The sequence below is a fragment of the Lithobates pipiens genome, unplaced genomic scaffold (assembly GCF_037356315.1).
Source record: "Lithobates pipiens isolate NorthernLeopardFrog02 unplaced genomic scaffold, aLitPip1_a1.2 Scaffold_10, whole genome shotgun sequence".
NCBI classification, from domain to species: Eukaryota; Metazoa; Chordata; class Amphibia; order Anura; family Ranidae; genus Lithobates; species Lithobates pipiens.
This window is the reverse complement of record NW_027507686.1, coordinates 98,398,936-98,415,334: the sequence shown is the minus strand read 5'-3', so window position 1 is coordinate 98,415,334 and position 16,399 is coordinate 98,398,936. Positions and strand designations below refer to the sequence as shown.

At 43.5% G+C, this 16,399-nt stretch overlaps 1 protein-coding gene across 2 annotated transcripts in view; it reads right to left on the bottom strand.

Annotated features, from left to right (window-relative positions):
• SIPA1 (signal-induced proliferation-associated 1) overlaps positions 1-16,399 on the bottom strand; it is a 494,221-nt gene that overhangs the window by 245,657 nt on the left and 232,165 nt on the right. For both annotated transcript variants that reach the window (XM_077456982.1, XM_077456990.1), the window contains exon 7: positions 5,131-5,928. In XM_077456982.1, the coding sequence (XP_077313108.1) occupies positions 5,131-5,928 (798 nt within the window). The remainder of the gene's footprint in view (positions 1-5,130; positions 5,929-16,399) is intronic.

Here is a 16,399-nt window from a genome sequence, read left to right as displayed (position 1 = left end):
ACCTGGACACAAGTGTGGGGGGGGCTCTTATGAGGAGGCTCTGATGGGGACACAAGTGTGGAGGGGGGCTCTAATGGGGACACAAGTGTGGAGGGGGCTCTGATGGGGACAGAAGTTTGAAAGAGGGGCTCTGATGGGGGACACAAGTGTGGGGGGCTCTGATGGGGGGACACAAGTGTGGAGGGGGCTTTGATGGGGGGGCACAAGTTTGGAGAGGCTCTGATGGGGACACAAGTGTGGGGGCTCTGATGGGGACACAAGTGTGAAGGGGGACTCGGATGGGGACACAAGTGTGAAGGGGGACTCGGATGGGGACACAAGTGTGGGGGGGCTCTGACGGGGACCCAAGTGTGGGGGGGCTCTTATGGGGAGGCTCTGATGGGGACACAAGTGTGGAGGGGGCTCTGATGGGGACACAAGTGTAGAGGGTGGCCCTGATGTGGGACACAAGTGTGAGGGACTCTGATGGGGACACATGTGTGGAGGGGGGCTCTGATGGGGACACAAGTGTGGAGGGGGCTCTGAAGGGGACACAAGTGTGGAAGAGGGGATCTGATGGGGGACACAAGTATGGGAGGGCTCTGCTGGGGACACAAGTGTGGGGGGGGCTCTGATTGGGGCACAAGTTTGGAGACGGGCTCTGATAGGGACACAAGTGTGGGGGGGCTCTTATGGGGAGGCTCTGATGGGGACACAAGTGTGGAGGGGGGCTCTGATGGGGACACAAGTGTGGAGCGGGCTTTGATGGGGGCACAAGTTTGGAGAGGCTCTGATGGGGACACAAGTGTGGGGGCTCTGATGGGGGACACAAGTGTGAAAGGGGACTCGGATGGGGACACAAGTGTGGAGGGGGGCTCTGATAGGGACACAAGTGTGGGGGGGGGCTCTTATGGGAAGGCTCTGATGGGGACACAAGTGTGGAGGGGGGCTCTGATGGGGACACAAGTGTGGAGGGTGGCTCTGATGTGGGACACAAGTGTGGAGGGTGGCTCTGATGTGGGACACAAGTGTGGAGGGTGGCTCTGATGTGGGACACAAGTGTGGAGGGGTCTCTGATGGGGACACAAGGGTGGAGGGGGCTTTGATGGGGGACAAAAGGGTGGAGGGGGCTTTGATGGGGGACACAAGTGTGGAGGGTGGCTCTGATGTGGAACACAAGTGTGGAGGGGGGCTCTGATGGGGACACAAGTGTAGAGGGTGGCTCTGTTGTGGGACACAAGTGTGGGGGGCTCTGATGGGGACACAAGTGTGGAGGGGAGCTCTGATGGGGACACAAGTGTGAAAGAGGGGCTCTGATGGGGACACAAGTGTGAAGGGGTGGCTCGGATGGGGACACAAGTGTGGAAGGGGACTCTGATGGGGATACAATTTGGTGGAGCTCTGATGGGGATACAAGTGTGGGGGGCTCTGATGGGGACACAAGTGTGGAGGTGGGCTTTGATGGGGACACAAGTGTGGAAGAGGGGCTCTGATGGGGGACACATGTGTGGAGGGGGGCTCTGATGGGGACACAAGCGTGGAGGGGGGCTCTGAAGGGGACACAAGTGTGGAAGAGGGGCTCTGATGGGGGACACAAGTGTGGGAGGGCTCTGATGGGGGACACAAGCGTGGGAGGGCTCTGATGGGGGACACAAGTGTGGGAGGGCTCTGATGGGGGACACAAGTGTGGGAGGGCTCTGATGGGGGACACAAGTGTGGAGGGGGTTTTGATGGGGGCACAAGTTGGGAGAGGCTCTGATGGGGACACAAGTGTGGGTGCTCTGATGGGGACACAAGTGTGAAGGGGGGCTCGATGGAGACACAAGTGTGGAGGGGGGCTCTGTTAGGGACACAAGTGTGGAGGGGGGCTCTGTCGGGGACACAAGTGCGGGGGGGCTCTTATGGGGAGGCTCTGATGTGGACACAAGTGTGGAGGGGGGCTCTGATGGGGACACAAGTGTGGAGGGGGGCTCTGATGGGGACAGAAGTTTGAAAGAGGGGCTCTGATGGGGGACACAAGTCTGGAGGGGGCTGTGATGGGGACACAAATGTGGAGGGGGCTCTGATGGGGACACAAGTGTAGAGGGTGGCTCTGATGTGGGACACAAGTGTGGGGGGCTCTGATGGGGACACAAGTGTGAAAGAGGGGCTCTGATGGGGGACACAAGTGTGGAGGTGGGCTCAGATGGGGGACACAATTTTGGAGGTGGGCTTTGATGGGGAACACAAGTGTGGCAGGGGCTCTGATGGGGACACAAGTGTGGAGGGGGCTCTGATGTGGAACACAAGTGTGGGGGGCTCTGATGTGGACACAAGTGTGGGGGGCTCTGACCTGGACACAAGTGTGGGGGGGGGCTCTTATGAGGAGGCTCTGATGGGGACACAAGTGTGGAGGGGGGCTCTAATGGGGACACAAGTGTGGAGGGGGCTCTGATGGGGACAGAAGTTTGAAAGAGGGGCTCTGATGGGGGACACAAGTGTGGAGGGGGGCTCTGATGGGGTACACAAGTCTGGAGGGGGCTGTGATGGGGACACAAATGTGGAGGGGGCTCTGATGGGGACACAAGTGTAGAGGGTGGCTCTGATGTGGGACACAAGTGTGGGGGGCTCTGATGGGGACACAAGTGTGGAGGGGAGCTCTGATGGGGACACAAGTATGAAAGAGGGTCTCTGATGGGGGACACAAGTGTGGAGGGGGGCTCCGATAGGGGACAGAAGTGTTGAGGGGGGCTTTGATGGGGAACACAAGTGTGGCAGGGGCTCTGATGGGGACACAAGTGTGGAGGGGGGTCTCTGATGGGGTCACAAGTGTGGAGGGGGGGCCCTGATGGGGACACAAGTGTGGGGGTAGACTCTGATGGGGGCACACATGTGATTGGGACATGGGCAGGAAGGGTTTTAATGGGTGTGGGGAGGTGGCTCTCAGGTGACAATTGTGTGGCAGGAGTTCTGATGGGGACATAAATGTGAGGGGGTGGCTGTGATGGGAACAGAATTGTGCAAGTTGGGTGCTAACAGGGACACAAGCGTGTCCAGAGAGTCTTATGAGGATACAATCCTGTGGGGAGATTCTGCTGGGGACACAAATGGGCAGGGAGGCTCTGACAGTAACACAGATGTAAGGCCTCATGCATACTTAACGTTTAGCCCTGGTGCACGAGACCCTGGCACTTAGGTGCGGGCGGAGGATACAGGTGCATCATCCAGCCCCGCTGATGGCAGCCTTTTTGAATTTCTACTCAATTCCATAGATGAGGATTCATTTAGAAATAACTTTTTTTTTTAGCCCCTCACAAATATACAGTGTGGCCCTCAAAGTTAAACGTTTGGAGACCCCTGCATTAAGGTACTGACATTTATAAACTTTATTATATATTCATTGGTGTACATCCTTCTCCTTATCTAGAAAACAACATGCTTACATTAGGATCTTTCAGCCTATTCTGGCTATGCAAATATTGTCCAAAAGGTCAATGGTGGAAATTCAAAAACACAATTTGCTGTTAAGATTTCTGAATTTGTGTCACAGGCAAGGTAAATAAAGGGTTTAAAAATATATAAATATGGCTGTATACTATATTAAAAATTGTCAGCACCAAGTTTTCCTTTTTGTGCAGAAGTCCCAGGTAGCACAGCCCAGTTTCAGATTCACTGATGGGTAAGTCAATTAGTCATCTGAAAGCCATTATATCTTTTAATAACCAATCTGCTGAAATATTTAATCATACAACCTTGTTCTCTGTACATTCACCCATTATTTTTTAATGTTTAAAATATACTCTGATGTTACACTTTTTCAGTACATAACAATAACAATTTGTTTTTCAGCAATATTGTTACAGCATAATGACTATTTCTGTAGTTCAGCAGTCTCACTTCCTGAGTTATGTATTTCCTGTTTCAATTAAATATACTTCCTGCATTCTTAAATCAAGCATCCTGAGCAGTAAACAATTATTTATAGCTGTAATAGGTAAAATACCCATACTGTTGCTGAACGGTTTTTGATTTCTGGGAAATTTTTATTACTGTAAGCCACATTCAAATGCATCAAGCATGCAATGGGGTTGATTGATTACTAAAGTAGTATTAACTGTCCACTTAGTAAAGTGAACTTTGTATAGTTTACTTTGTAAAGTATATGTTCACTTTGCAAATTCAGTGTTAGTATATAAGGGAGATCTCACTTTGAATACCCAATCACATGCAAGGAAAACAAATAAATTGATTTTTGCTGGGCATTCAATGCAAATGCTTCTTCACGAACATTCACTTTGCAAAAGGAACATATATGTACTTTCCAAAGCGAGCATTCATTTTGGTAGTTGAAAAGCCTGTATTTCCTTGGTAAATCAACTGTCTCTTGATCAGATATTTTTCGGTTCACTGCACAGTTCTTATCTTACCCTCTTTTGTTCACATTATGAACAGTATCAGTATCATTAATTCTCATGCAGATAAACTATATTTTTTACAGCTGCACCTGCCAAGTAGTATATACATTTTGCAGGGTTCCAGCTACTTGTTTTGTGACAAGTTGGCTACACATTGGTGGGGCCATCAAAACTGAAGCTTTTAAGATTTTTGTCCAATTTTTGTTTAATTAACTTGAAGGTTATGTGCACTAGCCTTGTAAGAAGTTACACCACTCATGAGCCTAAGGTATGTAAAGATTGGCATATATCAGTGTTTTTCAATTGGTGGTCTGCAGTCTGAGATATTAGGTTAAGTGGTGAGGAGTGGAATTGTCTTTTTGGTGCCAGATGTTAAGGCACTTGCTTATCTCTATTGCTGGAGGAACCCATCTTGAATACTACATGCCTATGATATGAGACTCCAGACACAATTCTACCAATCTCTTTGTTCCATATACAGGTGAAAACATAGAGAAATGCAAGGAAGGAATACTTCAGAGAAAATAAGTTTTAAAAGCAGGATAAGATATTAGCAGTTTCCATTAAAATAGCGTGCTAGTTGTGTTCAGTAGTATATAATTAGGTGATAATTGCATGTCTAAAACTTTTAGTGGGCTGAACCAGATGACTGTTGAAGTACTAAAAAAAAAATGAGACAACCATGACCTAGATAAAGGAAAAACACAAGCAATAGAACTACTTCTGGTTATTGTCTTCTCCATCATAATTATCTCACCTGCAGCCTCTTGACAATGTGGTTTACTTCTTCTTCTGCCTCACTCTCACTGTTAGCTAATGGGCAAAGAGACAGTCTTCCGGCCCGTCCATAGTAAAGGTCCAGTCCCCCCTTGTTGCAGTATGTCCATCCAAGTACGTCACGGCATGAGCAGTGGAAGCATACCGTTCCTTCGCGCTCCTTTTTTGGATCTACTAAAACCACCATCTCAGAGGATATTCCCAGCATGTAGGTACCTTCAGGAATACACACGCTCGTTGCTTTAACTGTCCACACGAGAACACCAGAACTGTGGAATTCTGGAGGAACACTGTATGCCCAGCGAGACCCTTTTCCACTTTTATCTCCAGGGCCCGTGCTACCAGCTCTGTCTCTTTTCTTAGAAAGGCCCAAGATGGCTAGTTTGGAGGAGCATGAATCTAAGGTAGTTGTGGTGACATGATCACGAGCCAAGTCCCTTAAGTACTCTTCTCTTGTTCGTGTGGCCATAGCCAAAAACTTACCACCGCGCTCAGCTGCATTTTCACCATTTATGGCTTTGGAGAGAAGAAAATCTCTGAGTTCAGGTGACTGGCGGAAAAAAGTTGGAGGCAACGGAGGTCCAAACGGTGGTGTGTCGGCCGTACGAGTCACAGCAATACTGTAAATGGTGTGAGTAGTACATGGACTGTGAACTCTCACAACAATAAATACATGCTGGAAATGGGAGCGTATGGTCTGTGGAGTAAAGGGGAGGGCACCTGGTTCTTGGAAAACAATTGTCACAATGTCATTACCAATATGCCTTTTCCGAAGAAGCTGAAAAATCAGAAAAAACATTACAGTGGGATCATGGAAAACAAATGTACAGTAATTACTCTCTAGCAAGAAGCATCAAAGCAATGGGAATTGGAGAATTTGGAGAAGGCTAATAGTTAAAGGTGGTACATTTTTAAATTAGGAATACAACATTGCATATATTTTTTTAAATTCCCAGTTAATTAGTCACTTTAAGTATATAAACAAATAAATTAGAAATTTCCATTTTAATTGTGTTGTTTATTATTCTACACATTGAAAAGACAAGTCTAGTCATGGACTTACAGTAACTTATTAGTATGCTTACATAGCTTTCCATTTGTTTAAACCTTAGTCAGATTTTTCATTGACAAAATCACACTTATTTTAATTGACTAAAATACGTCTAAAACTAGACCAATTCAGATGACTAAAATACAACTAAAACTAAAATGGCATTGTAGTCAAAGACTATGACTAAAACTAAATTTCAATTTGATGTCAAAATGAACTCTGCACTACCACATAAGAATAAGTAGGGGAAATCTAAGCTGCTGAAAGAAAAAAAAAAATAAGAAAAAGGCTTCAAACCTTAATACCATAAATAATAACATGTTATTATATTTTTATTCCATGCGTATATAATAAGTTTGGAAATTCTAGAGAAATGCTTAAATAATGCATTACAATTTAACTAAAACCATTAGGTTTTAGTCAACTAAAATGTACTGGAGATTTTTTTTTTTTATAAATTCTTTATTTTTTCATCTTTTCTTTCCATAGATTTCACATTACATTTCGTTTTACATCTACAACTTCTTTAACAGCTATAACAGTCTTATAATATTTCAATCCATACCTCAATTCCATGTCATCCTCCCCCCTCCCTCACCCTTCCCTCCCAGAGAAATAAATAGATAAATATACAAACAAGAAAAAAAAAAAAAAAAAAAAAAAAAAGTTTGAATTTTCACTATAATCCCCCCCTCACTCCCCCCCCCCACCACCACCCGCCTGCTCTATCATATTTCGAAATGTTTCACATCATACTTTCTCTATAATTTAGATATGGAGCCCAGATCTTCTGATATTTCTCGTCTTGATCTCTCATTGTCATTGTTAAATTTTCCATTTGTTGGATTTCTGCAATTCTCTGAAACCACTGTGCTCTAGCTGGAGGGTTGCTTTTTTTCCACAGAACCGGGATACATGCCCTTGCTGCTATCAATAAATGTCTCAGCAAAGAATTTTTGAATCTTTCTATTGCCATTGGGATGTCCAGCAGCAGAAAAGTTGCCGGTTTATCTCCCAGGTCAATTCCTGTAATCCTTACAATAGTATCGGCTACCATCTCCCAGAACACTCTAATTTTTGGACATTCCCAAAATATATGTAATAATGTTCCTTCTGCTCCATGACATCTCCAACATGTCTCTGATATCTGGGGGTAAATTTGATGTAACACTTTTGGTGTTCTATACCACCTAGTAAGGATCTTGTATCCCCCTTCTTGATATCTGCTTGCCATCGAGGCCTTTTGATTAAACAACAGCATCTTATCCTTTTGTTCTGGGGAAAACGTAGTCCCTAAATCTCTTTCCCAAGCCTGTAAAAAGGGCAAATCTTGTGAAGTCTCCTGTTCTATTAACATACTATAAAAATAAGACATCAGATGTCTCAGTTCCTCTCCTTTCAAACAGATCTCTTCAAACTCAGTCAATGCCCTTATTTCTACGTATACCTTTGATTTAGATCTAATAAAGGCTTCTAATTGCCTCATTCTGAAAGGGTCTAATCCTAATGTCATTCCTTTTTCAATATCTTTTTTAGTCATTAACCGGTTGCCTACCGAGAAATGACAAATTCTACTCATACCTCTATCTTGTATTGTTTTAAACTTTGGATCTGTCATTCCCGGTAGAAATGCTGGGGTACCAAGGATAGGAAGGAGCGGACTGGGAGTTCTTGAAATAGATGTTTTCCTGAATACTCTTTTAGTTATTCGTAATGTCTCCCCTAGTATTGGATGTTTTCTCAATCCCATTGGTATTTCTGTATCTGGAATCCACACTAATCCTTCCAATGGGATATCTGTCGCTGCTTGTTCTGTCTGTATCCACGGTTTTTCGTTTTTAAGCCTACACCATTCCACTACTCTAGTTAAGTGTGAGGCCTCCTGGTATTTTATTGGATCTGGAAGTCCTATCCCTCCTTTTCCTTTGGGGAGTACTAAAATATCTCGGCGTACTCTTGCTGGTTTCCCAGCCCAGATGAACTTCATAAATCTTGATCTAAGATCCTTAAACAAACTTGTAGGGATCTTAATTGGTATAGTTTGAATTATGTATAACAGTCTGGGCATCACATTCATCTTAATAATATTGGTTCTCCCGAACCATGTAAAAATCTCTTTGTCCCATTTTTGAAGATCACTTTTGATCTGTCTTACCAGTGGGATATAATTAAGTTCAAACAGTTCATTTAGATTTTTTGACATTTTTGTTCCTAAGTAACTTATATATGAATTCGTCCATCTAAAATCAAATTGCGTGGACACTGCTTGCAACTGAGGCGAATCCATCTCTACTCCCATTGCCTCCGATTTTCCATAGTTTATTCTAAAGTTGGTTATTTTCCCATATTCTCGTAGCTCCATTAGTAAAGATGGGAGAGATGTAATTGGGGACGTTACAAAAAAGATCAAATCATCTGCATAAGCTGCCAACTTCTGATCCTCATTTTTTATTTTTACCCCCCTGATATCCACATTGGCACGTATTTTCCTTAAAAAAGGTTCTATTGTCAAAATGAATATCAGGGGTGAGAGGGGACATCCCTGGCGTGTTCCATTTAAAATGGAGAATGGCTCTGATAATCTGTCATTCACTTTCACCCTAGCACTTGGTTTTGAATATAAGTTTAGGATCCATCTCAGCATCCCCTCCCCCAGGCCTATATGTTGTAGTACTGCTTTTAAGAATATCCAATCCACCCGATCAAACGCTTTTTCTGCATCTGCAGATACTATCACCATTGACTTATGCAATTTTTGTACCAGGTAAATTGTGTTCACCACTCGTTGCGTATTTTCTCTTCCTTCTCTCCCTGGGACGAATCCCACTTGATCTGGGTGTATTAGTTCCGGTATCAAATTTATCAATCTCATGGCTAATATTTTTGTGAACAATTTAAGGTCCACATTCAACAACGAAATAGGTCGGTAGCTGGGACACTGAGAGGGATCCTTTCCTTCTTTCGGTATTACTGTTATATGCGCCAGTAACGTTTCTGTTGGAATTTGCTTCCCTTCCCGTATTGAATTATAAGCTTCCACGAATCTCGGAGCCAATTTCTCTGCGAACATTCTATAATATGACAAAGTAAATCCATCTGGACCTGGTGATTTACCTAATTTCAATATTTTTAATGCTTTTGCAACTTCCTCTAGAGTGATTGGTACATCTATTTCTCTGGCCATTTCCTCTGTTATTTTTGGCATTTCTGTCCTTTCAATATATTCTCTAGCGATCTCTCCTTTTTTTAACTCCTCTGCCAACGTAGACTTCTTTTCCAACTGATATAGCTTCTCATAGTATTCTTTGAATACCTGAGCAATTTTCTCCGATGTATTAACCATTTCATCTCTCTGTGTCTTAATTTGTGTAATTGAATTCCTAGTTGTGCTTTCTCTGAGGGCGTTTGCCAACAGTCTCCCTGGTTTATTCCCAAATTCATAGAATCTCCGTTTCCCTCGAGTTAGCTTTGCTTTCGCTTTATCTATTAATTGGAGATTTAATTTTTCACGCAGACCCTCTAATTTCTGTTCTACTAATTGTGCTTGTGATTTTTTATGTACTGTTTCTAGTTCCCTAATCTCTTTAAGCAAGTTATCAATCGTTTCATTCATTCTGCGTTTTCTATGTGCTCCCATGGATATAAATATTCCTCTCATGACACATTTATGTGCTTCCCATATACAAAAAGGTGTTGTTTCTCCTACTTTATTTGTTGCAAAAAAAACATCCAGTTCTTGTTCTAATTTTACCTTATATTCACTATCCTTTAGTAATGTTTCATTTAACTTCCATTGCCATTCCCTTGGTTCAGCTTCCCCTAATTCAATCACACAACTCGTCGGGGCGTGGTCTGATAGTGTAAATAGGCCAATTGAGGCTTCCACTAGGGATGTAATCACATTCTGGGAGATTAAAATATAGTCAATTCTAGAGTAAGATTTATATTTTGCCGAGAAAAAAGTATAATCTCTGCTCTGTGTGTGAACAGCCCTCCAGCTGTCGATCAGCTGCAGTTCTTGCATCATTCTCTTTACTTTCCTTAATTTGGCATAAGATAGATGAGACGAGCCTTTTGATGTGTCTATTATTGGATCCAAAGCCATATTTAGGTCGCCTCCTAACACTAGTATTCCCTCTTTATGTTGTTGAATAATCTGTAAATAGATTTCTAGAGAGGTTACTTGGTTTTCATTTGGCAGATATATATTTACCAATGTCACTTTTTGGCAGCCCAATGTACCTTTTACTATCAGGAGGCGACCTTCCTCATCCATGTATACCCCTTGTTCCTTCCATGGTGTCTGTCTTGCTATTAAAATAGATACCCCACAAGATTTCGAGTTCTGGGGGGCGTGGCCGGCAGCCGAGGAGTATGGCCGCAGAGTAGGAGAGCTCCGTCCACCGCCTGCACACCGGAGCTTATCCCGACGGACCTGGGTGATTAAACTCGGCGGAATTTAGACAGTGAGGCTCGGGCAACATCACGGATCATGTCCCGCAGAAGGAAAGAAGCGAAACGCCTAAGCCGCATGACGGACTTCTATAGGAATCCCCGCACCTCGCATGCCCAAGATGGCGCCGGTAAGCAGGGGGATGAGGAGAGAGACAGTCATGTAAGCGGCAAAGTCCCTGCAGCGTATCAGGCCAGATCCCAGATCGAAACACCACAGAGGGACATACACACCTCCTCACCAGCTTCAGCTACTTCCAGCCCCATTAAAGCCAAGCAGCCCCACATGCAGGGAGAGATGGAAGAGGGTGGGAGCAATGTCTCTTTGAACGATACCAGAGAGCTGCAAGATTCTATACTGGAATTCCCTACTAAGAATCAGCCGGTTATCGACACCACCCTGAAAGATATGCTGGTATCACTTCGTAGCACTCTGCATGCTGACATCCTTTCTCTTACTAGTCATTTTAAAGAGGAGGTCAGAGCCGTGGACAACAGGGTTACCCACATAGAACGCAAAATGAGCGACTTTGCAGGTACTATTAACGAGGTAATAGATGCACATAACGAAAGGGAAGACGATATGCTCATCATGAAAGAAAAAATGGCCGACCTCGAAGATCGCTCGAGAAGAAATAACATAAAGATCCGAGGCATTCCAGAATCAGTGAAGCCCCCTGACTTACTTTCATATTTCCAAACGATCCTGCAGGAAGCGCTACCGGAAGCAACTTTGACTGAACTCGCAGTGGATAGAATCCATAGGCTTCCCAAGCCCAGACATATTCCAGATCATCTACCGAGAGACACTATTGCACGGATCCACTTCTTCCAAACTAAAGAAAGATTCCTTTTGTGTATCCGCAACCCAGACACTATACCTCTGTCAGCACAAGCCTTGTCATTCTTTCCGGACCTCTCGGCATTTACGATGCAAAGAAGGCGAAACATGGCGACGATAACGAAACCCCTGCGGAATCATCGAATCCCGTACAAATGGGCATATCCAGCGAAACTCTTAGTGTCTAAGGATGGCTCTACTACGGCTATCAAGTCGGTGGAAGAGGGCATTCGACTTCTCAGAGAATGGCGAATCTTGGATAAAGAAGAGAGCGTGCCGTCTGGGACATCATCTCCTCGTGCCGAATCACCTGCCTGGCCGAGAAATCTATCGGACTAACCACCCAGGTACTTATCTTAATCACTACCATCACTTAGAGCTCCGGTGCTCGGTGGAAACTTTTGTAGTTCTCTTTTCCCCCCAGATATATTAAGGGTTATTTCCCTACGGATGCGTTGCATTCCTTCTTTTTATTTTTTTTATTTATTTTTTTTTTTCCTCTTTCCTATAAGCAATACTTAGCTCAATCTGTGCTGCGCGTTCCCTTGTGGTTGACTGTGCTCAGATCCTTTGGGACCTCACTAGTTCAGATTGGTGTCGACGCCACTTGGCTCCAACTACTTCTATGCTTCTTCGACAACCTAAGTGCCTTACTACACACTTCAACAATTTTTTTTTTCTATATTCTGTTATTTTGGTTGAATTTTTTGCTGAATTTTTTGTGTCCACCGCAAGTGTAAGTCGGATTGGACTTACTTACGCCATTACTGAAACCGATTCAGGAACTTGTTCATCCTACGCTAGCCACGCCCTCAAAATGGGCTTTAGGATTTCTTCATTTAATGTCAGAGGGCTTAATAGTCCTCACAAACGAAGCTTACTGTGGAAGGAAGCCCTGAAATTACAAAGTGATATACTTTGCCTTCAGGAAACCCACTTATTGGACTCTAAACACCCGCAACTTCGTAATAGACATTTTTCAACAGTTTTTCTAGCTAATGCCCAGAAAAAACAGAAGGGAGTAGCTATACTAATACGCAACAGCTTACAATTTAAATGTCTGCAGGTTGAAATAGACACTGCAGGTAGATACATTATCCTAATAGGGGAAATCGATAATGTGGTTTATACTATTGTTAACGTGTATGTACCAAATTCTAAACAACTGTCTTTTCTGCACAAAGTAGGTAAGAAGGTGGCTTCGGTGCGCAAGGGTTATCTTGTACTCTGTGGCGATTTCAACACGATACCAAACCAAGCCCTTGATGTGTCTTCGAGGCCTCACAAATCCAGGGACAGGATTACCCTTGCGCATTTCATGTCAACTTACGGGTTGTACGATGTATGGAGATGCCAACATTCCTCAGAAAGGGATTATTCATATTATTCTAGTGTGTATAATTCGTACTCAAGAATAGACCTATTTCTTGTTGACAAATTTCTGCTCCAGAAGGTTACTTGGTCTGCAATACATAATATCTCATGGTCTGACCATGCCCCAGTTTCCGTAGTGGTGGAGGGGCGTCCGACGGAGACTAGGGCCAATAGATGGAGAAACGACACTTCCCTTTTCTCGCATCCCAAATTTAAACTGCAGATTGCCTCGGAATTGCGGGAGTTTTTTACAAACAACGCCCAGTCTGTGTCGGACCCATTCACTGTATGGAACGCCCACAAAGCGTTTATGAGAGGGGTTTTAATTAAACTCAGAACTACAGCCGTTAAGCAGAGAAATCTAAAAATCGATAGTCTCCTTTCCCAGATCGGTAAGTTAGAAGATCTAAACAAACAGTCACCCCAACCTGCTATTGGTTCCCAACTGGACGGTCTTAGACACGAACTAAGGTTATTGCTGATATCACAACAGGACCATATCTTAAAGAAATGGAAAGCCCGTTTCTACCACCAAGGGAATCGAGCAGGAAAACTGTTGGCTAGACAGACTAGAGAGAGAACCATTAAACAAAAAATACCGTTTATTCACCACCCAATTACAGGTGCTAAACTATCCAACCCAAAAGACATAGCCAACGCTTTTCGGGATTATTATAGCGCTTTATACAATTTAAGAGACGATAATTCCACTCCCCAACCGACCACGGACGCGATTGAACGTTTCCTTGACAAGTTGCTACTCCCACGAATAGATCAAGACCAACTAACTGCTTTGAACGAACCCATAACGCTGACTGAACTGCATAAAACAATACTAGCATTACCTTTAAATAAATCCCCAGGCCCAGACGGCTTCTCGTCGGAATACTATAGGGCATTCTACCCCATTATTGACAGTCACCTTCTAAACACATTTGAGAAAGCAACGTCAACCAACTCTTTTCCCCGGGAAATGTTAGCCGCCACAATAATAACAATACCCAAGCCAGGGAAACCGACGGAGTCCACTCAAAACTTTAGACCGATATCCTTATTAAATGTGGATCTAAAAATCTTTGCAAAGATTTTAGCAAATAGGTTGTCCACAATTCTACCTTCTCTAATTAAAAGCGACCAGGTGGGATTCATTAAGGGTCGCCAAGCCCCTGATGCAACCAGGAAAATTATTGACTTGATTCATATGGCTGAGACCTCGAGGGATCCTTCTCTGCTTCTTACCTTAGATGCAGAGAAGGCCTTCGATAGGGTCCATTGGGGGTATTTGAGTAAGGTACTCGACAAATTTGGGTTGGAAGGGAATATATATTCAGCCATCTCGGCCCTATATACGAACCCGTCGGCAATGGTATTCACGGAGGGGATGTTCTCAGAAAGTTTTGACATCTCGAATGGAACAAGGCAAGGGTGTCCGTTGTCCCCGTTAATTTTTGCCCTTATAATGGAGCCCCTAGCGGAAACAATTCGCACACACCCAGATATCATTGGTATTCCAATTGCGAAATTTTCTTATTCAATTACACTCTTTGCAGACGATGTAATCTTATCCCTTTCCCGGCCATCCGTTTCACTGCCAGCAGTACATGATACTTTAGAACAGTTCAATAAAATTTCTTACTATAAGGTTAACGCGTCTAAGTCCAACATATTAGCTATCAACATTAAAAGAGCAACACGGAGAGATCTAGCCGTTAGATACCCCTACCCATGGACGAACCAACCGATTCCATATTTAGGCATTAAATTGATATCACCTAGTTCTGGCCTATTCAAAGTGAATTTTCTACCTTTACTTTCCTCCCTTCACCAAGAAATGACTAATCTTAAGAAATATTACCTGTCCTGGATGGGTAGATTAGCGGCATACAAAATGTTGGTACTACCAAAACTTTTATATCTTTTTAGAGCTCTGCCTATCCACATTCCCCAGTCTTTTTTCACATCTGCCCAAGCACAGCTCTCCTCATTTGTGTGGCAAGGCAGAAAACCTAGATGCTCTAGTACTATTTTATGTTGTAGGAAGGACTCGGGTGGTATGGGGTTCCCTATCCTGAGAGACTACTATAGGGCTTGTATACTTGATCAAATTAAGTATTGGATCCTGTCCGAACCGGACAAACAATGGGCTTCGATAGAAAACGCCTGGCTACTCTCCAACTCACTATATTCTACATTGCTGGCTTCGTCACTCCTCAATGCAAATACCAAATCACAATACCCCATAATCAAGTTAGTGTTAGAAACTTGGAGACATTTTGTTCACAATGTGTCCAGCCACCAGACTTTGACGGAGATTTCGATTCCTATCTCTTCTTTGAACGCGTGCCTGGAGGACATTGATGTGGCACTCTGGGAGCAGAAGGGTCTGACCTTGGTCTCAGATCTGTTTCAAGATAATAAACTGATTCCCTTTAGACAGCTAGTAAACAATTACAATATTCCAAATACAGCCTATTTTACATATTTGCGAATTTCTTCTTTCCTAAAGCATCATAGGAGATACACTGTTCTCATTCCCCACCAGGCATGGTCGTTCTGGTCTGACGATATGAAACTTAAAGGGGGCATCTCCCTTTTTTATGATCTCTTACAATCTAAAAGTGTTTTTAAGAAAACACACCCTCTCCAGAAATGGGAGACAGATCTGGACACTTCATTCTCGGATGAGCAATGGAAAGTAGCTGTAAAGAGTAGCGCCCGTCACATTAGATCCATATCACATTGGGAAACATCTCAGAAACTCCTTCTTAGGTGGTACTACACTCCTTATATTACCGCGAAATTTGCAGAAAATACCTCGAACGTATGCTGGAGAGGGTGTGGGAAAGTGGGCACCTTGCTACATATGGTGTGGGAATGCCCCTGCATCAGGAGCTTTTGGAGAGGAGTATTTGCCCTAATCTCCAGAACTATTGGAATTATCAGTATGGCTACACCGGAACTAGCAATTTTAAACCTCCGCATAGATCAATTTCCTCCGTCTCTTAGATTTATAGTAGTTCAAATCTTGACAACAGCTAGACTCTTAATAGCCAAAAAATGGAAGTCCCCCGACCCCCCAAATATTAGTGAGTTGAACAAGACAATAGATGTAACTTTTAAGTACGAACAGATCCTTTCCACATCAGAAGGGAAATCCTCTGGCTTTTACTTTAAATGGGCACCCTGGATCGGTACTAGAAACATTATATAAAGTTATGACTTAACTGGGCGTTTTCCTTATCTTTTTGTATTTTACAGTTCTTTTCTATACAAATAAACTCTATTGGCTGACATTAAAAAGAGAAACTGATATACCTGTTAAGCTAGAGAGATTGACATTGTTACATTAACATGTTGAAAATATTCTCCCTGTATGTTTGTTTTGCCATCCCGGTATATGGATATTTGTAATGTCTCAGCCTTTCAATAAAAAATATTTAAAAAAAAAAAAAAGATTTCGAGTTCTGTGAGGTGCTATGATATACCCAGGGGAAATAGTGATCTTTACTCCAAGGGATCCTATCCTTTTTA